Below are 26,079 nucleotides of genomic sequence, written 5' to 3'. Positions count from 1 at the left end.
ATATATATATATACTGTATTTATATATATATAGTTATATATATTTTAATTATTGTTCGACTTCAGTCTTCCCTTCATATAAATGGGTTTTAGATTCATACATAGAGTCCTCAACCTTAGCAAGAAAAAAAAATAGGCACATTATAGGCTACTATTGTGAAGAGTTGCTTGGTAAGTTGCAGTTGTTTTAAGTTATTTATTTGGTTAATATTTCATATGATTATTATCAAATAGTTATATATATATATATATATATAATTATTTGCATAAATTGCAGCATGTATTTGGCTGGTGAAAGATGTTTGTATGTGTTGATATTGTTAAGTTTTAGGGGAAACACAAATCGTCAGGGAAACAAACTTTTACAAAATTTAAAGACCGTGGTTTTTAATCTGATCACAGAATCTAAAGAGTCACGCATGTAAAAACAACCAACAAAAAGCCAGTTGAAAACAGGCTGAAAACAGGTCATGAGACAAGGTTTCTCACATCCACATTTTTTTTTCATAATTTGGAGTTTAATGTTTTATTTATTCAGGTAAAGATGCAGTAATTAGTATCTTTATGTTAACAATGGATCAGTGGTGGAGAGTAACTAAGTACATTTACTTTAAGTATTGTACTTACGTGCAATTCTGAGGTACTTGAACTTAACTTGAGTATTACCATTTTATGTTACTTTATACTTCCACTCCACTACATATCAGAGGGAAATATTGTACTTTCTACTCCACTACATTTATTTGACAGCTTTAGATACTAGTTACTTTTAAGATGAAGATTTTACACAATGGATAATATAACAAGCTTTTAAAATACAACACATTTTTAAAGACTAAATGAGTGGTTTCCAACCTGTTAGGCTTCTGACGTCTTACAAAAAGCAGTGTGTAGTCGGGGTCACATGTCAGATGTCTATGAGTTGTTAACAGCTCCACCAAATATTGATTTCCCCCTCTAAACTTCTCATTTCATTAAATGCTCAAATTATCCAATATCTCACCAAAAATCAAAGATTAGAGAAAAAGTCAAAAAATTTAAAAAAGATTTGTGTTTCAGAACTCATTTTTTTCCTTCTTTCCTCTCCTATTAATCATCTCACGACCCCTCAGATATACCTGGTGGCCCTGTATATAAAACTGGTTTGTGAGTAATGTGACAGGATTGTGACATACACTAAGGACACTGAGCAACATTGCACTTCAATCACCCTGAAAAACTGACAAAACACATTTTATTCAGTTGTTCCCTATAAACATGTCAAGGAAAATATTCCAAAGTTTACTTTTGAATCAATTCAACATTTCAATTACACACATAATATTCCCTGAAAAAAAGAAACACAACACTGTTCTGTCATAAAATATGCTGAGGATACCGTACACAACAACATTCTCTTTTGCATACCCAAATAGGACACCAAAGAGCAAACAGAGACTTCCACAGGCAGCATACAGTGGCTCCAAAACAAACAAATCATTACGTTTCACATTGGGCAATAAATCTGAGAAGTTAAAACATAATGCCTTTAGAGCATGCTCAGCTCGATGAGACGGCCTGCGAACACGCCTAATGTGCCGATGAGACACACAGCCATGAACACACACAGCAGAATATGATCCAACACCATGGCCACAAACTTCCACTCTTCAGCAGCCTGGAAAGAGAGGAGGGAAAATGTGTCACATACACAAAAGCAAGACTCATTAAAGAACCATGTCAGTGTGTGAGAAAGATTACATTGTTGGATTCCTCATCTGATTTCATGGTTTCTGCAATGTACTTGACTCCCTCAATGGCACTGCGGACGTCAGGGTTCTTGGTGATGGGTGACTGGTAGGGAACAGAGGAGGTCTGGTTGCCGGAGATGTCTGAGATGTCAAAATCGCCACCGTAGATATTAGATTTAAGCTGCTTTTCCTTCCCTGGGCGTTTCATTGTTGAGAAGAACATGATGTTGGGAATGGTTTCAATAAAAACCTGTCATGGAAAGACAAAAGATATGCACAGTGTCAAGGAATATTCAGCATCAGAGCAGTTGGATTATATACAAAATAAAGATATTCTGTCTACTACCACCAGATGGCAATACAATACAGAGAAAACAATATTAAGGATTGTCCTCCTAAACTTGCCAAGCTACAATCAATGCTCATGTGCTCACCTTGCGGACCCAGTCCGGCATGGTGTGAGTGCTAGGGGAGCGGTGATGGGTGTTGATGACAATGACAGTGATGATGATGGAGGCAATGACGAAGACCATGGTGAAGAGCATGTACTTCCCAATGAGTGGCACAGCACTGGAGGTCGAGGGGATCAGCTCCACGATGACCAGCAGGAACACAGTCAGAGACAGCAAGACAGAGATGCTGAGAGTCATCTTCTCACCTGGGAGACACAAAGTAACATCTTCACTGCTCATACTGGCTTTTTAATTAGACTAAAACTTATATACAGTTTGCAGTGTAACAAATATTTAGACCGGTGTGTGGAGGTCAGGACACGATTAGAAGGGTAGGATCAATCTGAAGGGTCGTGAGATGAGTACCAGAAAGCAGAAAAAAAACAACAATATCACCTCAAGGTCCATTTAGTAGCACATAATCTTCATCAGCAGATAGATTTTGCTACTGTGATGATCAAAAGCTTTAAAAAAAAAAAAAATACTGAAAGGATCTTGACATGTGATTGTTTTACAGGTGCTGTTTCTAAGGTCACAAATTATTAATTAAGGTGCAGTTTGCAGGATCTTGAGGCATCTAGCGGTGTCTCCCGTGTGCCAAGCGTGTTGGAGAACTACGGTGGCCGACACGAAAACGTGAAAGGCCCCATCTAAAGCCAGTGTTTGGTTTGTCCGTTCTGGGCTACTGTAGAAACATGGCGGCTGGCTCCGTGAAGAGAACCTGCTCCCTATGTAGATATAAACGGCTCATTCTCGTTCAAGAAAACAATTCTTATTTCCAGGTCATTATAGACTACAGAAATCATACTTAGGCATACTTATTATTAATATTATATTTCATTTCTGCCAATAGATCCCCCTAAATGCTACACACTGTCCCTTTAAAATTTGTATAAGTAGTTATTTTATTTTTTCAGCTCATACTAAGGTAACGAAAACACAACTATTCATATTTTCAGGTGATTATACACTAAAGAAAACATACTTATTAATATTATATTCCATTTCTGCCAATAGATCCCCATAAATGTTACACTAATAAAACTGTTCCTTTAAATAAACCTAGAAAAATAACATCACCTCCTGAGGACTCAATTTACTCAAATTACTCAAATAATCATCAAAAATCCTTAAATAATAAATTGTTCTTCAGTTGAACTGGTCCCAACTGGTAGACATATGACACCAAGGATGATGGGTCATAAATCAGCATTGCTTAATTTTGAGGGGTCACAAAGCAAAACGGTTGGGAATCCTTAAATTTAGACCATGACGTCTGTCCCAAAAAGGTTTCTAAATGAACATAGATGAAGTTAAAGAGGTAAAGTTGTGTTTTCAGTAAGATAATCAAGATATTTCTACATAGAATTGTGTTATTGAAAAACACACATTGAAATAAATACCCCTGAAACCAGAGTGGGAAATATGGAGCTGCTACATTAAACAGTATGTTGGCTCATGATACCAACAACATGCAATCTTCATACATTGCCACAAGGGAGAGCTGTTGCTATGAGTAAATACTTCCTATCCCTTGCCATCCAATCAGGATCCCACCTCTACAGTAGTATTTATGCAGCAACACAATAACTGTTCACCCACACCAGCAAATCACATTTAAAGAGTGAGTTGTTGTAGTTCCTAAACCCAACAATAGCACAAGTAAACAGACTCTGACACCATTTCACAAGTAAAATGCCAGACATGTTGTTTTTGTTGCTCAGCGAGAGCAGTTATCCCGGAGAGAGCATCTTTTGGCAACGGCTTCTCCTCCACACTTTCCTGTCAGCAGTCACATCAGAATTCTGGGATCAAGTGATGTATTATACATTAAAGCAAAGGCCTGCTTTCAGACATGACAGCACAGAGGGACCCTGGGTAATGAGGCAGACCTACACACTGGGAACACGGCCAGATGTGCACACAACTGCAGCAGTCGATGTAGGGACGCCTCTGAATTAGGATTTGTCCAACATGATATCATAATATATCTGTGTTTTCATATCATATTATGAAAATGAAGATAATTAAGAAAATGTAGCAAGTTCACAGTAGATATGAACGCTTTTTGACAATTTGCATGTAATCACTTCAGAGTTCTTTTTTTGCATATCCCTTATAATTAACATATACAGAGTGCATCTACTGTATGTACTTCTCAGGTGAACCTATCATAGTAGGCTACATCACATCTGGACTACTGTGCTTGACCAGACATTTCAGGAGAGACAGACACTTACTGTCATCCATGTTAAAGAAATAGTTTGACATTTTGGGAAATAAATTAGCTTTCTTACTGAGAGCTAGATAAGAATATCAACACCTCTTCCATGTCTTTGGGCCAAACATGAAACTACAACAAGGAAACAAGGCACAAAGAGTGGAAACGGGGGGAAACAGCTAGCCTGGCTCTGTCCAAAGACAACAAAATGCGCCTACCAGAAAAGCTCACTAATTACCATGTTACAGTATATCTCATTTGCTTAATGCTTTGCTTAATCCATCAGAAAAAAAGAGTGACATTGACAATTTGTAGTTTCATGGGGTGTTCCGTGTGGACTATTTGTTGGCGGTGGTGATTTCCTGGAGTCTTGTCGTCACCGTGAGGGTGCCAGATAGTGAGCCAATTAGTGAGCTTTAAAGGTGCTGGTAGGCAGCTCGGCTAACAACTAGCCTGGTTCTGTCTAAAGGTAAAGATGTGCTTACCAGAACCTCTAAATCTCACCAATTAGCATGTTTATATCTTGTTTGTTAAATCCATACAGAAACTGAAGTGTAAAAACATCATATTAGTATACAGACTATTTCTTGGCTGGGAGCAGTGACTTCCTGAAGTCCCATAAAACCACAACAGTTCTTGTACGGATTAAACAAAAGAGATGTAACGTGTTATTCAGTGAGCTTGTACCTTTGAACCGAGCAAGGCTAGCCGTTTCCCCCCCTTTTCCAGTCTTTGTGCTAAGCTAAGCCAACTCCTGTGTTAAGCTTCATATTTATCCTACAGATAGAGTGGTATTGATCTTCCCATCTAAGAAAGCAAATAAGCTTATTTCCCAAAATGTCAAACTATTACTTTACATGTAGCCTACAGATCCCTTGATTCCAGGATGTTTACTTGAAAAACATCTTAAGAACATAGCACAAAAGCAAACACAACGCCTTGTTATATTTGCATATCAGTAAAAAGGACAATCTTAACTGGAAAATACAGAAGAAATACTGTTATGTAAGGGATAATGTATAGCTAGCGGGTCATTGTTGTGAAATAAACACTGACAGGGTTTATTTCACAACAATGACCCGCTAGCTGTACATTATCCCGCTTATTACACAGCTACTTACTTAAGAAATCATTAAATTGACACAAAAACAGTCCACCAGAGTCTGAGATCAACTGCGTCCATAGCAACGGTCTGTTTTACATAGCAACAGTCTGCTATAAAGATATAACAGACCGTAGAAAGCCTTGATTGACCAATCAGAATTGAGTATTCAAACAAAGCTGTATAATAAAGTATGGATAACTCTCGTAGATTACTGTATATATACTAATGTAGCAAGCAGCTTAGAAGGTTCAAAATGAATTGTGGTCACATATAAAGACAAAGAAAAGAGATATACCAATGGTCATATACAGTATATATTGTGTGTGATGAATGTGCTTTTTTAACTGAGTTAAAAGAAACAATGTGGAATCAGTGTGAACATACCAGAGTCTGTAGGGAGATAGAAGACGAGGCCAGTCAGGAAGGAGAAGAGCATGCAGGGGATGATGACGTTGACAATGAAGTACAACGGGAGCCGCAGCATGAGGAAGTGGTAGGTGATGTCCAGGTAAGGGGTGTCCGGGCAGCAGGCGTAGTACACCCAGTGCTTCCAGCCACGGAAATCCTTCATCACCCACTCTCCACTCTCCATAAAGTTACTCAGATCAGGGCGGTCACTGTCCTGGTGGAGAGAAGCCATAAACAGGGTCATTAAAGGACAAGTTGTTAGAAATGTTGGAGATGTTGTTCAAAAGGACTTGTGGTGTTTGCCCAAATATATTTTCACAGTCAAGTATCATGTAAACGTTTCTCACACGTGGCGATTTGCACAGTTTGTATTGTTGAAGACATAGTTTGACATTTTGGGAAATACATTTATTTGCTCTCTAACAGGTAGCCTGAACAGCTAGCCTGGCTCGGTCCAAATATGATATGGTATCCTGTTTAGGCAACAAAACACCTTGGATAGGTTTAGTAAAATATTGTGGTTTGGGTCAAAGTAAATACATTTGTTACGTAACTTACGTATGTTGCGTTAGTTAAGTGCGTAATTTACGTAATATAAGTAAAGTCAAATAAGTCAACGTTGATTTTTGGTTTCACACGGGAATCAAACAACGGTGTCCTGGATGAAAGTCCTGTGTTCGTTTGACCGATCCATCCACCCCGACCTCCTCCCTACGCAGACGTTGTTGGTCTTTATAGTACGTCACCTCCTTAGAGGCAGTCCTGCATGTCCTGGCTCACGATTATGTGGGTTATATTCGAATTATAGTGCATTACTTTTCGTAGGTATAAGTATGAACAGTGAATGAGAGCAGCCTGAATTAACATGTTATATCTGTTTTGTTTAATCTGTACAAAAACTGGTTTTATGGGACTCCAGGAAGTCACTGCTCCCGGCCAAGAAATAGTCTGGCACAAAAAAAACTCTGTAAAACCATAATATGTAGTTTTCCCCCCTCCGGTTTCTGTGCTGATGAAACAAACAAGATATACTATGCTAACCAGTGAGCTTTAGAGGTGCTGGTAGCCTTATATTATGTACAGTAGATAGGTAAGAGAGTGGTATTGATCTTCTCAACTAATTCTCAGCAAGAGAGCCCATTTCCCAAAATGTAGAGCTATTCCTCTAAAGAAATGTCCCGAATGGAATTACAGGATTGACGACGACCAGGTTTCCATCGTAGGTCCAGGTACCGAGCTTCATGCTGCAGTTCTGGAGGTCAAAGGGGAAATGCAGTACAATGATTTCACAGTAGCTCTTGAAGATGGCAGGCGGGTTCCAGGTGATCATTCCTGTGTGCTCCAGCAGCACTTTGGTCTCGTGAACGATGGCAAAGTCTCCGTCAGCACTGCGGGCACAGGAAAACACAGGCAGCAGCATCAACATGGGAGATAATAAGTTAAATGTTAACGCAGGGGGACATCAGTGCCTGAGGATGGGTCGTGCATGCTGCTGTCACACCAGAGCCAACCAGCGCTCTGCTTGGCACGAGCTGTTGTGGCAGCAGCGCTGGTTGTCAGGGAAAAAAAGCAGCATGTCAGACGCAGCATATGGTGAGAGGAGGAAGGGGGTGTGGGGGGGGGCCCTGCTATACAGAGTCCAAATTTAGCCTAATGAAATCTGAGCTTTCACACACTGCATACTGGAGTATAGGTAAGTGTGATTCAGAACATCACTGACACAGTAGGTGTGTTAATTGTTTCTAGAGGTCTGGATGCTTTAGGTCACGTAGAGCTTATTGTAATGAACAAAACAGGTCTTATAAAGAAATAAAAAAGGGGGACATGGCATAGATCAAATATAGCCTGGTGACATACTTGTTGTAGAGGACCAGATCAGGCCGCCAAATGTCAGTGGAGGGAACTCTGATCTTTTTGATGCCGCTGTAATCCTCTGGGTTCCACTGCAGGTTCACATCTTTCCATTGCTGAAAAGAAAACACCCAGAACAATGAACAATACTTATATATATATATAAATAAATAAAAGGGAAAATCAAACAGAAGAGTAGATAGATAGGGAAACTCATACAAAGATAAATAAATAAAGAAGCAAATTAAAACAGAAATATCAATTTATGTCACATTTGATCAATTAATTAATTATATTTATTTTTAATATTATTTTGGTTCGTCTAATGGCATATTTATTTATCTATCTATGGAGTCATTTATTTATTTATGTATTTTTGCAGATTCTATCCTCCATACTCGGTACAAGAAAGTATTTTTGCAGTACACCTATTGTATAGCTGAGGTTTGTCTTTATGGTTTACTTATCAAGACAAAAGATATTTGTTTATAACTCTTCAAATGTTTATAGTGTATTTTCAGCATTTCCTAAATCAAATATTTGTATATATAATTCAATTTCTTGGCATCAGGATTCATTTGTTCACATTTGGGACATTTATAATTTGTATAGCTCGAAGCATGAAGATGTATTTTTTGCCCATCCCTTTCTTACTCATTTTTATTACAACATTATTAAGGCTTTCTGTTATATGATGACGTGTCTCTTCTTTTATGATATCACAACAACAAAAATAATCAAACCTGTTTCACGCGCACGTTGCTGCTGACGATCTGGTTGACCTCATCCTGTGAATCCAGATAAATGTGTTTAGATAGTTGATGACAGTGAATGTTAATACAGATGGGGGAGATGTGACGTGTGACTTGAGACCTCACCACACTGATGAGCTGGATGAGCTGAAGGCCCACAGTCACAACCACCGGGTCCTTGAAGTGATTGACAGGACGGACGACCTTGTTGTAGCCAGTGAAGAGAGTTTTGACCAGGCGTGTTTCATCAAGGGAGGCCCAGGCAGCACCTAAAATAAATAAAAACACACCAAACAGGCTCATTGTTGTTTGCTGTTACTTTATTGAAGGCATTTAGAAGGTTAAATATTCCTCAAGCTGCCTCTTGAGTGTGCTAGAAAAATTATCATGTTGTGCCAAAGTTGAATATCACTTTAAGAACATCTGATACTTGAGGTGAGTTCATTTAATATGTGTTAAAAATAGACGTAAAAAGTGTCATACTATAGGCTTAAGGTGTTAGGGAATCTATGTGCATGTACTATGTTGTTTTTTAAGTAGATAGAACCACTTTTAATACCCAGGCTATATAGCAGAGATAGCCATGAGGGAATTGCATTCAAGCACATGTTGGCCTGTAGTGTAAATGTATGTCGTTGTGTATACAGTGTATATATAGCCTATTTGAGGTCTAACTTTGGAGATACTGCATTCAAACATGCGATGGCACCCCTGTAAGGTTGTTAATAGAGACGTTTCCTATGTTTCTTTCTGCTACATATCCGTCACAAGCCAGAGCAGGATCACTTTTCAGCTGACCTTGAAACGAAGGTCATTTTACGGCAACATGTTGTTTGAATGGTTGAGTGATTCTCCAGACATTCAACTCAGTAAACTCAATAATCGCATGAGCATAATTAAGCAGGTGACTTCATGTGGTGACAGACCGACAAAAGGTTGAAAAGCAAAGTGAGAGCAGCACACATGCCCCTGTCAATCAAAGAGCCGGTTTGCACAGAATGAAAATGTGCTCATTAGTTTTGTTGTTTGATTTGGATCAGCTTTCACTGACCTGAGAGCAGTCTCAATACATAAACATAATTAATGCAAACATGGTTAGGTAATTGTTTTTATAGACTTTATAGACTTTTTAAACACTAAAAGTAATTCAAGCAAAGCAGACAGACACTTATTTCCACAGGTAACCAACACATTTCTTTAGTTTTAATAATAAGTTCTTACCTGCTAGAATGACCAGATGAAAAATGAAAAATACAGTATTCATTCTTGCCAATAAACCATCCAAAACCAAGATCCAACTTCAGCACGCTGCCCGTTGACCACTTGAGAATTGAAATGGTTGACCCACCTAAAACATTCTTTCAGCACCGGCAAATGACTTAGTGTACGAGCTCTAAGCTGTCCACTGGCAGCCTCGTTGTTATTGTCCGACAGCGGATGTGAGTGACTGACTGCCAATGCGTGTCATTTGAGAGGGCCACATTCTTCTTCATCTGTAACAAGATCAACATGCCGCAGTAATCCACCACTGAAATATCCCATCCTGAACTTGGCCACACACAACCCCGAGGTGAGAAGAGACGCAGCGCAGGCTTGCGGTTTCTTTTTCTTGTATCGGTGATAAACTATCCATGCTGTCTTTAAATCTGTATATACACAGTACCATATAATAATGTTTAGCCCCTTGAAAACACTCATTGAGTAATGATTTCACATGTCTGTATCTGTTTGTTCCAAAAGCCCTATGTGTGATGGACCATTTAGTTTGGGTGACACAATTTAGTAGCTGTTATAGAGCTGTAAATCTTATCACATGATCAATATCTATCTGCTGAAGGAAGATCAAGCGTTGCAGTCGAAACAGCTACTGAATGGAGCTTGTTGTGAGGTTGTTTTGTCAAAAGCTCGGTCAGTTTGAGCAATGCATGATCAGGCAACAATAACATGAGGTTATGATAACTCAGATTTGGGAATTGTCTACAACATGTAAGGATTTATTTTGTAAGGAACATATTAAAGCAACAACATCCAGGAATATTACTTATCTAAAATTCTTTTAGTGTTGTCCAGCCTTTAGATAAAGTAGATGTTCAAAACAGCCTTGTGTGTTTCCTGGTGAATGTGGGGGTTTGGAGGGCAGGTGTTACACCCGTGTTCCCTCCTCTGCTCTGCACCCCACCCTTTCGGGCCTGTGATGGGTCAGGCAACTCAATTTCCTCACATCCCGAATCCGTTCCATCAGCCAGTCACTCAAGCGCCCGCCTCATTCATCTCACTTAAGGACAAATGACCATTTTGGCAATGTCTGAATTAAGAGAGATTTCTCTCAACCCACCCCTCTCTCTATCTCCAATCACTCAGGCCACCTGAATTTACACCATGTAAGCACCGCTTTGCCTTTCTTCAAGTCTGTCATGTAGCATGGGACAAGCCAGCATTGTATCTGCTCAGTGGACCTGTAGTCCCAGGCGCTTTTGATGCTCTGTCCAGTGTTAATTAAAACACTTTGAAGGCTCACGCCACGATTCCAGTCTCTGGAGGACTATATGAGCCGTGTGTTTATATCTGCTCTGTAAGTGATTAAATGTTCATTGAATCTGAATGAAAGCGTCCATGTAATATCTGTAGGGGGGGGTGGATGGAAACTGGACACCATACTGGATGTTTATGCCTCAATGAAGATTAAGAGGATTATAGTTTTCATAGAAGAGATTATGATGTGTGTTTGTGGTTTATTTTACATGATGTCCCGAAATAAATATAGAAACATCAAACATTGGACAGCATTAGTAACATTTCTTGGAAGAGACAATCTTATATTTTCATTATCTGAAACCATCACATGGCTTCACTGTTGCCAAGTATGCAATTCATATTTTTGGAAGTATTTTAAAATGTAAAATCACTGTTAATATAAATTTACATTAACCCAAGCACAGCAGCATTCATGACTCTGTTACTATCTATCTATCCATCTATCTATCTATCTATCTATCTATCTATCTATCTATCTATCTATCTATCTATCTATCTATCTATCTATCTATCTAGTTCTATGTGAAATGCAAAATAAATCCTGATTATATCAAACAGAATAACATGTTGCCATTTCAAATACTTCACATGGGTGAACTGAATATTTCTTTATATTTTAACATTTGAAAATGTATTCAGTTCAGCTGTTTTCAGGGAGGAAAGCATTACCATCCAGTCAACAGAGAAAGGTCACTTATCTCATGGATCACAGCCTTTCACATTTAGTCTCATTACTGTGAATGAGGCACATCCACCGCACAATGCATCTGGCTAGACATTACACCAGCACGGTGTTATCACAGCATCTGACTGGAAGATAGAAAGCTCGATAGCTTTATTGGTGTGGTTTACCTCCTTTCACAGTCAATGCCTGATATATGATGAAGGTATGATATATATTTAAAATTGGCTGATAATGGCGGGGGAAGGCTAAACGGTTGGATGAAAATCCAATTTTGCCACACAATCACCAGAGACAAGTCTGAATTTGGCTTACATCAACTCAATGTGATGTGGTCACAAAAGCCGAGTGATTAAATGTCAAGCGGTGATTGCTGTTCAGATGCTTTGTGGGGAAATTTAAAGCGCAAAAAAACCTAAACGCAGGGAACGACTGAAACAGATTTTATATATGTAAATAATCATCACACCAAAAAGCTCACGTCTACAGAAAAAAATATAATTTAACATGAAAATGTGGCATGAGGACTCTATGCAATACCTCCTATTGGAGCCTAAACAGTTCAAAACTGGTCATATAATGAGCCACTGATGCTGTGCATGGCTGGTTCGTAGAAATTGCTTGGAAAGACATTACCTGTGGGTAATTAAACCTAAAATGCATAAATTTAATGTGACATTGTTTGCACATATATCCAGTAATTAACAGTCTCCCGAGTGGTGTTGCCTTAGGTGTTGCGTGTTTGGTTTTAATCTCACCGTGAATCAGTGTGACTGATGTGTTGTTAGAGGGGCTTATGTACAGTAAAGTCACATGACGTGTGGCTTTTAGGCACAACCTGTCATTCTGAATATGCAGACTATCAGTCCTATCTGCCAGAGACATCTTACAGCCACAAATATAAATGTTGCTAGGGTTAAGCAGTGTTAAATATGTATATATTCTTTAGCCTTTTCAAGGATACAGATGCTGTTATTGTATATCTTTCTTATTGCCAACAATATCCCATGAAAAGACCAAAATATGTTTGTCTGTGTCTTGATGATTTCTGACTTCCCTTTCCCTAAAGATGGGTCACAAATATGTAATTTTATTATTTAAAAAGTCAGAGTAATTTCCTAAAACAGCTGGGCACTGTAGTTTGTAACTAACATTACGAAACATGAATAAATAGTGCATTTGTTGGGGACTATTTTTAGCGGTGGATTAATACACATTTGGTGCTCTAGTGAACATTTATGGCAGTATGTGGGACTGACAAAATACGCTACATTATCCATGTACAGTAAATGATAATGATGGAATATGTCACCCAGTACGTTGAGGTGTTTTATACAACAGAGTAATTAACTATATAAATTGTTAGTGTATTGTTAGATAAATAAATTGCTGGTTTTGGTCTCTATGTGATTTGTGACTTTATGTGATTTGTTGACAATACGACAAATGTAAAATATTGCCAGCCTTATCCTTCAGGGCAAAGACAAGTAAAAACAGATAGTGAGGAGGTGTAGGGAGACATGGGACAGTCATCTGAAGGAGGTTCACATGGGATTTCAGAGGCAGCTTTACATTTGCATCATGTCAGACGTCACTATCTCTGGGCAGAGCCTACGTGTGTAGGACTGTTGTTTACCACCATGAAACATCTGCTGTACAAAACTTTGACATTCAAAAGCTAAATTACAGCTGCTATAAGCTGTATGTTAATAATGGATTAAATGACTATTTGAACTATTTACGGATCATTGTCTTGGTTGACTGGCCCACAACTTTGCTGTTTTGCTTCACTTTCACTGCTCTCATAGTGTTGTTTCAAGATGCAGCAGGCAGATGTTTACAAGCTGATAAAACTACAATTCATTTCAATTTATTTTTATATAGCGTCAAATCTTAACAGAAGTTATCTCGAGACGCTTTATATATAGAGCAGGTCTTAGACCGTACACAATGTCCCTCACACAAAACGGCTGACATACAGTTAGATACTAACTAGCTGGTGAACATAGTGGAGCATTTAGCAGCTAAAGAGCCTCAGGAGGTGGTGGAGACCAAAAACAGAACCAAACTGAGAGCAAATATTGGACTGACAATTGCCAGGTGGCCAGAAACACGACTCCAAATGAATGATAATGATGCTCCGTGTCTACTAAATCTATAAATAAGTAGTTGTTTGTTAACATGTTTGCCATACCAACTTATAAGTTGTGTTTACAGCTCATTTCTGCTACCCCCACCCTATTGGTTAATGTTGCTATATAGGCCTGTCAAGCTTTCACCCCCAGCATGTAAATATGCCAGGATATTGCCTGCACATGTGGGCTTATTATTATATTCTCCTTTTGCGTTTTTGGCTTCGAAAAGCGTAAATATACGACAATCTAAACTTTGAGGATATCTACTGTCAGACTGGCAGCTTCCGTACACACCGCTGAAAGCTTGACAGGCCTCCTGCGCCTAGTTACGGTTGCTAACGTAGGATTGGCCAGTGGCCGTTATTGGGCGGGGCTTAGTGAAGGGTCAGTTTGATAGATCTTTATTATGGTAAATCAGATGACTCGTTAAGCACTTAATTTCTCAGAGTAAGGTTTAATAAATTAAAGTGATCATGCACAAGTTGTGTACAAAAACATTACAATAAAAAAATTAAATTCACAAATAATGCTGTTTATAACACGATAAAAATGTTAAGTTCAGACAAATGCACCAGTGTTTACACATTAAGAGGAAAAGGCTCATTCCACTACTTCAGGTTACATAAAAAACGTTGAGGGGATAAAAAAATACAGCATCATAGAAATTACCCCAGAAATATCAGTAGCTTATTTTTACATCCAGCTATACAATGTTTAACAGAACAGAACCGCACAGCAGGCAGCTGGGAATGTGGGCTATAACTACTACAGAACAGACAAAAGCAAAAATCACAGCGCTACACGATCTCAACACATGCTGGGTTACGACTACAAAGCAACAAAGACCTTGCACCATGCATGCTGGCCTGTCAGCTTCTGAAAATCCCCCGACAAAAATGGGGAGAGTACGTACAAGTGTAAAGTTCATCGCCCACACCCTATACAGGGGAGGACAGATGTTAGGTCAGCACTAGTCCATACGCAGGGCATTTTTAAAAAAATGTATCAATCAATGTAATACAAACAGTCATTCAAGTCTTTACACAAAAGAATGATTAGAGAGCTGTTCTATAAAAGTCCTGATCTGTGTTTAGAAGAGCACATCTTCGTTTTTAATGAGCACCTCCACCACCTGTCTCTGGTAGCGGATGTCATTGAGTGCTGTTATGGCGTCCAGGTTTGGTGCGCGCATGAGGGTGGGTCCAAAAATGATGGCGAGGTTCTCTGCGTTCATCAGGTTGAATTTCTCATTCTGTGTCACCCTGCGAATATGTATCAAAAGATAAAAGAACAAAGTTAGAAACATAGACTGAATCTAGAAATAAAGAGTTTTAGGGACCATATGAAAACAATTTTGGTGGGGAGGAGGACAACATTAGGTTTCTTTTCTTTCTAATAGTACTAAGGGTGTCGCGATATACCAGTATTGACGATAACCGTGATATTTAAAAATGAAATATTAATATCCTGCTAATAATACACAAATGATAATATTCTGTAAATAATCCAGCACCTCTTAAATTATTTTATATATACAGTTATGGTTAGACTCTCTCTCCACCTCCCTACACTCATATTTTGAGCATAATTTATTTTCCAAAAAAGAGAAAAAACGCACAATAAACAAAGTTAAAGATAAATTTGACTGAAAGCATTATTTTAATTTAATTTTTTCAAAATTTCAAACGATAATTTTGTGAATTCTTTTGGCCACGATAATCATGTAGTAAAAATCTGATATTGTGACAGCCCTATTTTGGACCGTCTCCTTTTTGCAATACCCTTCCTACATTATCTAAAAAATAATAACACTTTTGACTGGTAATTTATTTAGCCATTAATAACTAAAAGTGTGCAAAGAATTTGAGATAGTGTCGTCCAATTTAAACTTTTTTAATAGTAAATTATTTTTTTATAGTAATATATTACAATATACTCCCCTCATCAAGAAGAAAAAAAGTACATAATCATCCCCCTTTTCTGGAACCCCTTCATCCTATTAATTTCCACACGGTCCCTTATCTTCTACAGAGTTCGACTGCATTGCTGACCTTTTTAAGTGCGCCATGAGGTACTTCAAAGTTTCACTGTGTGATGGAGGCAGCAAAGCAAGAGACTCGCGGAAAGCTTCCAGCTTCTTCTCTGCGTCTGAGAGCTCTGGACAGAAACAGAAAGGAAGTGTTTTTGTTAGAGAGGCCAGAATACACTCTCAGAGGACACAAGCAGAAATCAATGTAGTTATTTCCTGTGGGGTAATAAAAGCCATTAGTCTCTGAGAGGAAGTCTGAGGCTGCCTGAGACGGCTAATGCAAATTAACATTGTGAAAGTCTTCTTGACTGTTGTGTTTTGCAAATTGGGGACACAATTGGAGTTGAATACTTATTCAAGACTTGGGGTCAGTGTTGAGTTTTGTAAGTCATCGGCTGATTAAAGTTGTATAAAGCTGCATTTTCACAGTTCAGTTCCAACTGCAACTGAGGAAAATTACCGATGAATGTTTACCTTTTTCTCAATAACAACCATAAAATCTGTGTAGGTGAAGTTTTAAAGGAGACATATCATGAACAACTCACTTTGTCAGTGCTTGTGCACATCCATTATTTCACAAACAGTGAAATAAGACAACCCAGTCAGTTGTTTGTGGGCTGCCTAGATCAGAAAACATATGATCCAACAAGTCATTCAGATTTGGCTCCCCTTCCTATGTCACATGAAGTCTCATTAGAATATATCACCCACAGCTTGAAAACTACCTTTGCAAAGCTGTGGCATAGTTTTCTTGCAAGCCAATCAGAGCAGACTGGGCTTTTTTGGGAGGGGGGCTTAAAGAGACAGGCGCTAAAACGAGAGGGTGAATACAGGTATATTCAGGCAGACAGTATGAGAAAAATAATGTGTTTTTAGAACATTAAAGCATGTAAACATGTTCTAGTATAAACCCAAAATATAAGTATGACCTGGAAATGAGCATGATATGTCTCCTTTAAATAACAGCAAAGGACTGTCTGTGGTTGTGCTGGCAGCAAAGTGCTGTCCAACGCAACAACCCTGCAAACTACAGCCTCACGAATGTATGCATTATATACATATATGTTCATATTTATGGACTCAGTTTTGACAGAAATCAAACATTAGTATTTATTTGAGGTTATTGCATTCGATTTCATCACATATAGGTCTTTCTGTTATTTTGTCCACCCTCCATAGGGCAATATACCGCTAACATCTATCATGTGTGCCCCACAAAGCATTTTCTGCAACTAAATATTGTTTAAGGATGAAATACTAATGCCTTTACTGTATGTGACTCACTGTGTGACCACAATATGAAGCAAACAACGTAAGTAAGGGATAATGCAGAGTGAGCCGGACATTGTTGTGAAATAATCCCCAACAGGGCGAGGCAGCACTTCAATCACCCTGAAGGGGTTTATTTCACAACAATGACCGGCTCGCTGTGCATTATTCCGCTTATTACACGGCTACTTACTTAAGAAATCAATAATTTGACACAACAATGGTCCGCCAGGTTCTGACATCAGAACTGTGCCCATAGCAACGGTCTGTTATTTTAAAGAAATAACAGACTGTAGAACGCCGTGATTGACCAATCAGAATAGAGTATTCCACAAAGCCTTGTAATAAAGCTCACTAGTGACTGTTTGCCATCTTTTAAGTGAAACAGGTGTGTTTCTGACTAATTTGTCTCATTGTGACTTACTTGCAGCCTCGATGAACCTGGGGTAAGCATCGTACGAGATGATGGGAACAGGCAAATCCCTGAGGTAAAGTTTCAGTGCACCCGTGATGATATTGATGTCTTCATAGGCGTTCACTGAGATGTCTGTCTTCTCGCCATCTGTGAGGATGTGTGATGGAATAAGAGAGACGAGAAGAGTTTTCACACTGTAAAAATGGCTGACATCAACACTTTCCCATCACCGTGTGAATTGAGGAATAAAGAGATTGTGTTACTGTGGGTGGAGTATCAAAAGATCTTCTCTCGCTCTGTATTTTTGCAAAGTAGCTGCTATCATCCGCCTGGCCTGTTTTATTCTGACTTTCCCTCGGTTATGCATGCTTTCCAGAGCAGGCCGTGGCCTACTTGTGCTGGCAGACTGAACATCACAGCGCTGTGAGCTGGAATGACACTCTGTCATGGATGATCTCCCACATGCGGATCTGGTGAAGAGTTTAGCCCACTGCTGCAGGCTTTTTCTTACAGTTAAAATTCACACTGCACTGGGCAAAGACAGGCTCATTCTCACTAAGTCTACTACTGAATCCCAACACAGCTCTGTTTAAGGCAGTGAGAGTACATCCATGGTTTGTATCCCCTGAGGTCACCCCCCTGTCTGTCCACACTGTGAAACCCTGCGTGAGAGGGACATGTCGGGATAGGATCTGCACTCCCAGATGGACAGTAATCCTTCACAAATGTGTCACTTTCTCATTAATCTGAAGTGTGCCTTACGTAAACATATCAAAGCACGTGGTGTCAATCGTCATGTTACGAGCTGACAGAAATCTATAAAAGGAACACACACCTTTGTCAAACGCCATCTTGACTTCTTCCAGCGAATCAGTGAATCCAGATATTCTGTAGAGGCCTTCAGACTTCAGTCCTTGAGGAACAAACATAATAATAATTAAAAAAAACAACCTTTCAGACACCCTCAGGGCTGTCACGAGTAATGTAGAAAAATTCACTACCTTGGGTAATTTGGGAAATACCATTAAGCACCCTTAAATATGCATAAGAAATTAAGGATAAAATGCCCACAATGTCACACGGTGGAACAACGTGGGCAAATGCAAATAGTTTTCTGCATCACTGGGCAAAATAATAAAGACATAAATCAAACTTAGCTACAGACACGTATTAGAGGGCAGACAATGAGGGAGCAATGAGCTTCCTACATAGTTGAGTGATTTAACTGAAATGCAATCAAATAAGGCAGCAGGAAACAGAGTAATGTATTCCTCATTACACGTCCACAATTACCAGCACACTCATCACTCCTCTCAGTCATCCCCCCGCCCAAAAAACATTAAGTCAGTTAGTAACGTAAGCAGACGTTTAACACCTCAAACTAAGTAGAATATATTGTAGATTGTTTACTATAAATTTAGAGAAAAATACTGTAAACAGGATCCATAAACTTAATTTTAAATGTCATTTGAAAGGAGTCGTTTTGAGGGGGCTCCTGCATAATATCAGCTAAAAATGCTAAAAGTAATTACATTTACATTGCATTTTCTAAAAAATACATAATTTCAGAGTTTCCTGACCTGACTGGAAATGAATTTAGAATAGTTATTAAATGTCTTTATGGAGGCAAAGAAAGGCGGTAAATGTTTGGATCATATAATAAATTGAATACCTATTTATGAAATTTAATCACTACTGACTACTCAATATGGAAATCAAAACGCTACTTAATTCATAGTTTTAATAACACATATAGTACTTTGGAAATCATCGATCTGAATGTGGACATTTCCAGAGGGTAATTTATGCAATTTCCAAAACTTTATATTAATTATTAATTTGATTAGGTTTCACTGATAGAACATGTGTCCAATATCAAAGTTCCTCAGATTAAAAACTTGAAATTAACTTTTAAAAATTTCAGAGGAGAAATCACACCACATAAATTCAGATTGACATAGATATAGATATTCCAATGCTATAAATTCAGCTGCATTTAAAGGTCAACATTAAGTATGCAGGAGTGACTTGAATTATTACAGCCTTTTTCTTTCTTTGTTTGCAGCATGTCAGCTGTAATCCTTCAATAGAAAGCCTCCACTCAGCCAATTACTGTCAACAAATCAGAGTCTAGTTTTATAGCTGTTAGGGTTAAGCCCGTGGATTCAATTTGTATTTAAACTAAACTGCATTTATCACAAAAACACACATATACATCTAGGGGGAAAATAAATTAAGCTACACATATGAATCACACACACACACACACACACACACACACACACACACACACACACACACACACAGACACACGTCATAGGCTGACCTCTTGACTCGATCTCTCGTATGCACATGTCAACCACCATGGGCCTCGCTGTATTGTAAGCTTGCACCAGGGTCGTGAGGTCACAGCTGTAGACTTTACGGATGTGTCTCAGGTCTGGCTTGCAGTCGTCAGGCACCAGAGACGAACATTGTTTGTGGACGTTTAAACCACAATCTACAGAGCGAGAGAGAGAGAGAGAGAGAGAGAGAGAGACATACAGCAGGTTTAGTTCATGAATAGAGTCAAAAAGGAAGACTCTATATACTGTAGAGTAAAATCTGTCAACCAGAATACAAAGTCAACTAAATGATTTCTTGTAGGTCAGTCGTTTTATCTCTGAACTGAGGACTATTATGCAAATTCACACTCAACGTTGGGTTCATTTGGGTTTGGTTGGCTGGTTTCATGTGTGTTTTGGCTCGCAGAAGAGTGTTAATTCCCTCGATCAATGTTTGCCCCCTAAATGTCACAAGACCACTGGAGAGCCCCTCTCCCTCCACCATGCACGGCATTGAAGTCACCTTGAGCACTGGACGGACCCAAAGGCACCTCTAGAGGGCCATTTGTTTATTAAAAACAGTAAATTAAAACAATGATGAACCACAAGACAAGGAATATTTGTGTGAATCTTTTTTTCAATTTGCATGAAAGCATTTCATAGTAATTCAAATGACAGGCATTTGATAATTATTAAATGTGGGGAAATTCTCTTCCTTTCTCTCCTATATGATATTTTCAGACGCATGATGCACCACACTGAGTGTTCAAATGGCATATTAGTCATGATGGCAGTTTAAGTATCCCACATTGCATTGAGTCTTCAGTCACAGCGGATGGGGCCCGAGGCACAGCTGTTTCAGGGCAGGATTCACCTTGTCGGGAACAGAGGAGCCCGTGGAGAGCAGACGCAGAGAGAGACTGCAGCGCCGCTTTGTAACGGAGACGCATGGAGGGAATTAGAGGAACAGTGAAAACGCTGTGGCCTGGAGGAGGGATAGGGAGCGCTGCTGCTGCTGTGTGCTCTATTCTTCTCCAAATCCAAGCTCGCACACAATGGCTGTGGAAGCAGCAATTGAGGCGCTGCGGGCTACACTAGACCTAGTTTCCCAGACTAAAATGGGGGCAGCTCTTCAAGCTCTTAGATCTTTTGAGCCGTCTCCAAGTTCTAAGAGGTTTTTTTATTTGACAAACGCGGTCTGCTTTTTGATTCCAAAAACATTAAAAAAAATAACATTTTGATCCCTCAGAAGAATTGCTACTTTTTTAAATTTTAAATAAAGCAAAGAATCTCTGCTTCTGGAGGACCTCAGACAATATTGAGATTAATATGGATCCCTGGAGAAATTCACACTGCCTGCATTTATATGCATTGAGGCAGAAATGTAATTACTCTAAGAGATGATTCTCTTAAGGATATGAGACAGGCAGTATAATAGAGGACGGCCTGTCATCAGACACAAGTCTGTTGAGCTCCTGGTGTCCATGTGAGCACGCTGATGGGGGTCCCAGGTGGGGCGGGTGAGGGTGAGAAAGGGGCCCCAGGGACACCGGGAGCCAGGAGACAGGGGATGCTGCTTTACTGCACCGTCAGCTCCGACTCCGTTGCTATGGCGAGGAGGCAGCGGCTCCGTTTTGGCTAAAAGGGCTCTGAGAAGAGGTTTAATGGTGTCTGGTTGCTCATTTCTAATCAGCACATTATCACCATGTCGACCGGCAGAGTTACCAGTTTAAACCGGTCCCTTTTCTGACTGGGACTGAAAACAAAACGCACCACTTGTATTTTTTTTTAACCAAGTATTTAAGTGAAATAGGGGTTGAGCTGCTTGACCCAGCTCTTTGGTTGAAGCCGCTGAATTTTAATGTGTGTGGAAACAGAGGTCCTTCCCCACGCTCCGAGCCCTGCTCCTCATTAAAGAGACATGCCAGCTTTGTTTTCCTTCAGGGGCATGATGGGATGAGGCTGGGGGGGCGTACTCTGATGAGGAAATGTGGCACAACAAGCACAAGCAGAGGCTGGCTGCCTGGCACGCGGCCAAAACCAGTTCACACACACAAAAAGAAAAGGGGGTGGGAGAACATTTTTTTTTGGTATGCAAATGTGAGCATCATGTGAGACTTCGCTGCCCTAGATTCTGGTGGCTGTGGTCGACACTGAAGGAATGGCAACACAAGAGTTTATAAAGATTGGCTCCAAACATATGTGCCTTTTCTTTTTTTTTCATTGTTGTCAGCGTTCAGAAATTGAGACGTTAATAATTAACGCCAGAGCTCCCACAGATTTGTGTGACATACTTTGTTGCATCAATAAAACATCAAAGACACACATCCGACTGTATTATAGCACTATTCTGGGATGTGAAACGGATGCCAACAACAGCTACTGCGAAACAGATATCTCATCAGAGTGTTTGACAAGCAAACGGGTAAATACAACAGAAGCATTTACCTCACAATAACAATGTGTGTACGTTACATCTATCACACAATTAAAGGACTGAAAATTAGGGCTACAACTAACAATTGTTGATAAATCTGTTGATTATTTTCTCGATTAATCGATTAGTTGTTTGGTCAATAAAATGTCACAAAATGGTGAAAAATTCTGTTTCTCAAAGCCCAAGATGATGTCCTCAAATGTCTCATTTTGTCCACAACTCCAATATATTCAGTTTACTGTCATAGAGGAGTAAAGAAACCAGAACATATTCACATTTAAGAAGCTGGAATCAGAGACTTTTGACTATTTTTTTCCTAAAACATTACTCAAACCGATTAATCCATTATCAAAATAGTTGGTGAATAATTAAATAGCTGACAAATAATCGATTAATCGTCGCAACTCTACTGAAAATTGGTGAAAAGTGAATGTTTTTCAAAATGTGGTCACACTGTGGAGCACATAATGACAAAAAGCCTTTAGACAAATACAAAGAAACTGAGCTTTAATCACACTATTTGTGTCTGCTGCTGTAGTGAGCCCACTGTTGCGTGTTTACTACGATATAATGGAGCAAATGTTTATCCATCATCAAAATCATGGAAGTGGAAACACAGATAGCCTTTGTTATTGTAATAATGACAACAAGATGTGAAGAACAACCCAAGCCCTGAGCTAAAACTAAAAGAGTAGATATTATTTCCAAACAGAATAAAGAGCTAATTTTAGATTTTTAAAAATAATCTGTCAGTGATGACTGATGGTGAAACTCATTTTTCTGCTTGTTTGAACTCTATTCACAAACCCAGCGAGGAACAAAGTAGGTCAAAAATACGGTTTTAACATAGTGTACACGTTGCATCATAGCTATAAGGCCCACTCTATTATACAACCCCTAATCCACAAACTACTGTTGGGATTTTCGATTAAAACTCAATAATCCAGCCCCAGATGCACTAAAAACCAAGTAACCCATATACACACTAATTCCCGCTATGTACACCATGAATGTACCATATAAGCAGTTTATATAAGAGTGTGTTGAAGCAGCCTGAGAACAAGATGTACCTGCACATTTGACCCCCTGAGCCATCAGTCCCCACATGAAGCTGGCACAGTGTTCACACCAGTGAGGCCCTCGGAAGGTGTGGACCTACAACAGAGAGGAGGACAGTGACACATATTAGTGATGAAGTACAATGAGAAGACAGAGAGAGAGAGAGAGAGAGAACAACGGGGAGCTGCAGCCACTTGACACCATATTCCCATCTTTAGCCTGCCAGGAGACCTGTAGGTGCTGCCACCTTAAATGAGGCAGAGGAGGATTGTTGTTCAAACAGACCCTCAAACTGACAATACAGGCAGAGGCTTTGCCATCATGGCACAGTAGGATGTGACAATTCGCCAGAGTTAAGGTGCAAGTTGTCAGGGAAACTTGCTATGGAAACAGTAGGAGGCCACATTGCTGGTGAAGGGAAGGGAGCGCCACACGCCACCAGGTGACAACAGCACCAGCCAATCAGGGAGGCCTCCGGGAGCGAGAGAGCGAGCCACAACTCTCCCTGTTTTCCCTGCGTTAAGTCAACAGCAGATGAGGCAAACAAACAAGCCATATTGGTAAAAAAAAAACTGCTGGCTTCTGGTTGGCATCATAACACTGTGCAGTTTGATCATTGTGTTAAAAAACATGAAACGTTTCAACTCACATTTCATGACGATACGATATTTGTTGATATCACAAAGTCTCCCACGATACTATTACAATTTGATTGAATTCAGGGGCCTGCGATCGATATGAGACGATATTATATGACTATTTAACACAATCATTTACATTTATATCAACTCACAAAAAGCAGCTAAAATATGATTTGATAATTTGTAGGAAGGAGGTGCACTTGTTTGGAAAAGCGCATCTTAAAGATGATATGTATCGATGTTTACACTTTGCATCGAAGATATTGGATCGTTGATCGTCGCATCGATCCAGATGTGTGAATAGCTACACCCCTATCATATAATTACTCTTTGTTTGGTCTGTGATACATACTATATCATGTCTTTCTTTTCTGTTTAAATGCAAGAAAAACATCTAAATACAGGCGGTGAATGCATTTATTTAGAGTATTTAATATAAGATAATGTAGGAGTAGTTTAATTTGATAAATGTGGCTTTTAGTTGTCAGGGAGCTTAAGTTTGAAATAGACAGACTTGTTTCAGCGCCCAGATGTTGTTGATACTCTCTACATTATAAATTCACTCATCATCCTTCAGTTGTGGGAGCTTTCAACACAAGAACTGCTAACATGTTGAAATGCAGCATTCAGCAGTCCTAGCGAACAAAGCAGCAGAAATAGATTGTTAAGCATCAGCACTTTGAAAGCCTTGAAGGTAATATTTCACCTGCTGCTTTCCATCCCATTAACCAGCCAAACTAGGAGAGAGAGCCAAATAGGGATCCACTCCTCCACTGTTTGCCCTCTCCATCGGCCTAATCTCTCCATCTGGTGCTCAAACTAACAGCAGTGGTCCACAGACCACCCAACAGATTTTCTTTTGATAAAGGCTCACTGGACAGACCAAAACAGCTCTGTTTTTCATCCCCTCTCTCCCTCTCTGTAACACTCACCCCCTCCTCCTCCTCCCATCTCCCACAAGGGAAGCATGAGAAGCAGCCCTCTGGCCACACATGATGAAATTAAAGCAACGTTTCAGGAGACAGCTGATAAAGAGTTCTTTAAGTCTCACCTTGAAGTTGTGGACTTTGTCAGATTTGGGCGTCCGCTCGCTCTCCTTCAGCGTTGCTCTGCGGACCAGCGAGGTGAGCTGTGAATAGGCAAATAGTTTAAGTGGCTGCCAGAAAGTGGCTGGAGGTTTCTGTGGCCCCATCCTCATCCCCAGAGCTGCCGCCAGAATATCCTCCTGATTGGCCTCTCGCTTGGCCTTTTGCACCAGGGACTTCTCTTCCTTGTGAACCTCGTAGGACTCTCTAGATGGCATTCTGGTGCTGTGGTCTCCCACACCAGATGAAGGAACAACCCCGGTGGAAAAGTCCCAAAAAGGGAGGGGGGAAACTGTTTTGATGCTCAGAGCAAGACTATATCAAATATTACTTGCATTGTCCCAATTAAAGAGAGACATCACAGACAAAAAAAAAAGCAAATTCTTAAAAGAAAAGAGTGAAAATAATTAAAAAGAATCCAAAAAGTCCTTATTAAATCCTCTCACAGCAGTTACAGTAGATGAAGTGGAGCCTCTGTGATAGGAGTGCCAGGTTTTTATACAAAAGAGGTGCAGCCCTGGGTGCTCATGTGGTTCTCTGGGAACGTGTATGCAGATGAGCTGAGTGGTCGCGCTAATCCTCTCCTCCCTGTGCAGAGCTGATATTCTCCCTGGAACAGAGACAGCACACTATTGTGTATGGATGCCGTCAGGGCGTGCAGAGTGAGGGGGAGGAGTGGAGGGGTGGATCCTGTAGTAGTCACAGCAGATTAAATGGACCCCACCAACCAATCACAGCGTGGATACGTCGGCTTTATAGTAGCCACTACCCCGCCCCCCACAACAGCCATCTCCATCAGATATCCAAGCAGGGGACCCTGGGTAGGATTGAAATGAGAGTGGGATGATAATGAGCAATGAATGAGTCATGCATCAAGAGTGGGCTGCTGCTGCCTGCATAACTTGCGACAGCAGTGGGCCGTTGGAGACGAGCTATTTTCAAAAATCATG

At 39.8% G+C, this 26,079-nt stretch overlaps 2 protein-coding genes across 3 annotated transcripts; both read right to left on the bottom strand.

Moving 5' to 3' along the window:
* Positions 1–1,205: 1,205 nt before the first annotated feature.
* On the bottom strand, positions 1,206–9,947 carry LOC141782663 (acetylcholine receptor subunit alpha-like). Of its 2 annotated transcripts, XM_074659277.1 has the most exons (9): positions 9,740–9,946; positions 8,645–8,787; positions 8,510–8,554; positions 7,773–7,882; positions 7,108–7,303; positions 5,892–6,129; positions 2,164–2,387; positions 1,740–1,979; positions 1,206–1,656 (listed from the first exon to the last, which is right to left on the bottom strand). In XM_074659277.1, exons 1-9 carry the CDS (start codon positions 9,780–9,782, stop codon positions 1,528–1,530), a joined length of 1,368 nt encoding a protein of 455 aa, XP_074515378.1. In that variant the 5' UTR covers positions 9,783–9,946; the 3' UTR covers positions 1,206–1,527. The 2 variants fall into 2 exon arrangements, with proteins under 2 accessions (XP_074515378.1, XP_074515377.1); XM_074659276.1 differs by having other exon boundaries at positions 8,510–8,787; positions 9,740–9,947.
* A 4,361-nt stretch (positions 9,948–14,308) lies between these two features.
* On the bottom strand, positions 14,309–25,825 carry chn1 (chimerin 1). The gene is made up of 7 exons (XM_074659278.1): positions 25,096–25,825; positions 23,415–23,499; positions 19,910–20,083; positions 18,419–18,496; positions 17,593–17,730; positions 15,922–16,027; positions 14,309–15,132 (listed from the first exon to the last, which is right to left on the bottom strand). The coding sequence occupies exons 1-7, from the start codon at positions 25,345–25,347 to the stop codon at positions 14,961–14,963; spliced, it is 1,005 nt and encodes a 334-aa protein (XP_074515379.1). The 5' UTR covers positions 25,348–25,825; the 3' UTR covers positions 14,309–14,960.
* Positions 25,826–26,079: the final 254 nt, after the last annotated feature.

Source organism: Sebastes fasciatus, chromosome 14, assembly GCF_043250625.1.
Source record: "Sebastes fasciatus isolate fSebFas1 chromosome 14, fSebFas1.pri, whole genome shotgun sequence".
In the NCBI taxonomy this organism is placed as follows: Eukaryota; Metazoa; Chordata; class Actinopteri; order Perciformes; family Sebastidae; genus Sebastes; species Sebastes fasciatus.
The sequence above is the reverse complement of the archived record's forward strand: the minus strand, read 5'-3'. Positions and strand labels throughout refer to the sequence as shown.

What these genes read in the sequence shown, in the direction of transcription:
- LOC141782663 (XM_074659276.1), bottom strand. Translation starts at nt 9,782, where the DNA reads ATGAATACTGTATTTTTCATTTTTCATCTGGTCATTCTAGCAG. An exon ending in TCATCTGGTCATTCTAGCAG is followed by an intron (nt 8,788 to 9,739) that starts GTAAGAACTTAT and finishes TATTTATTTTAG; the next exon opens with GTGCTGCCTGGGCCTCCCTT. An exon ending in GCAACGTGCGCGTGAAACAG is followed by an intron (nt 7,883 to 8,509) that starts GTTTGATTATTT and finishes TTTTCTTTTCAG; the next exon opens with CAATGGAAAGATGTGAACCT.
- chn1 (XM_074659278.1), bottom strand. Translation starts at nt 25,347, where the DNA reads ATGCCATCTAGAGAGTCCTACGAGGTTCACAAGGAAGAGAAGTCCCTG. An exon ending in TCAGGGGGTCAAATGTGCAG is followed by an intron (nt 20,084 to 23,414) that starts GTACATCTTGTT and finishes CTCGCTCTGTAG; the next exon opens with ATTGTGGTTTAAACGTCCAC. An exon ending in CTCATGGCGCACTTAAAAAG is followed by an intron (nt 15,133 to 15,921) that starts GTCAGCAATGCA and finishes ACATATTCGCAG; the next exon opens with GGTGACACAGAATGAGAAAT.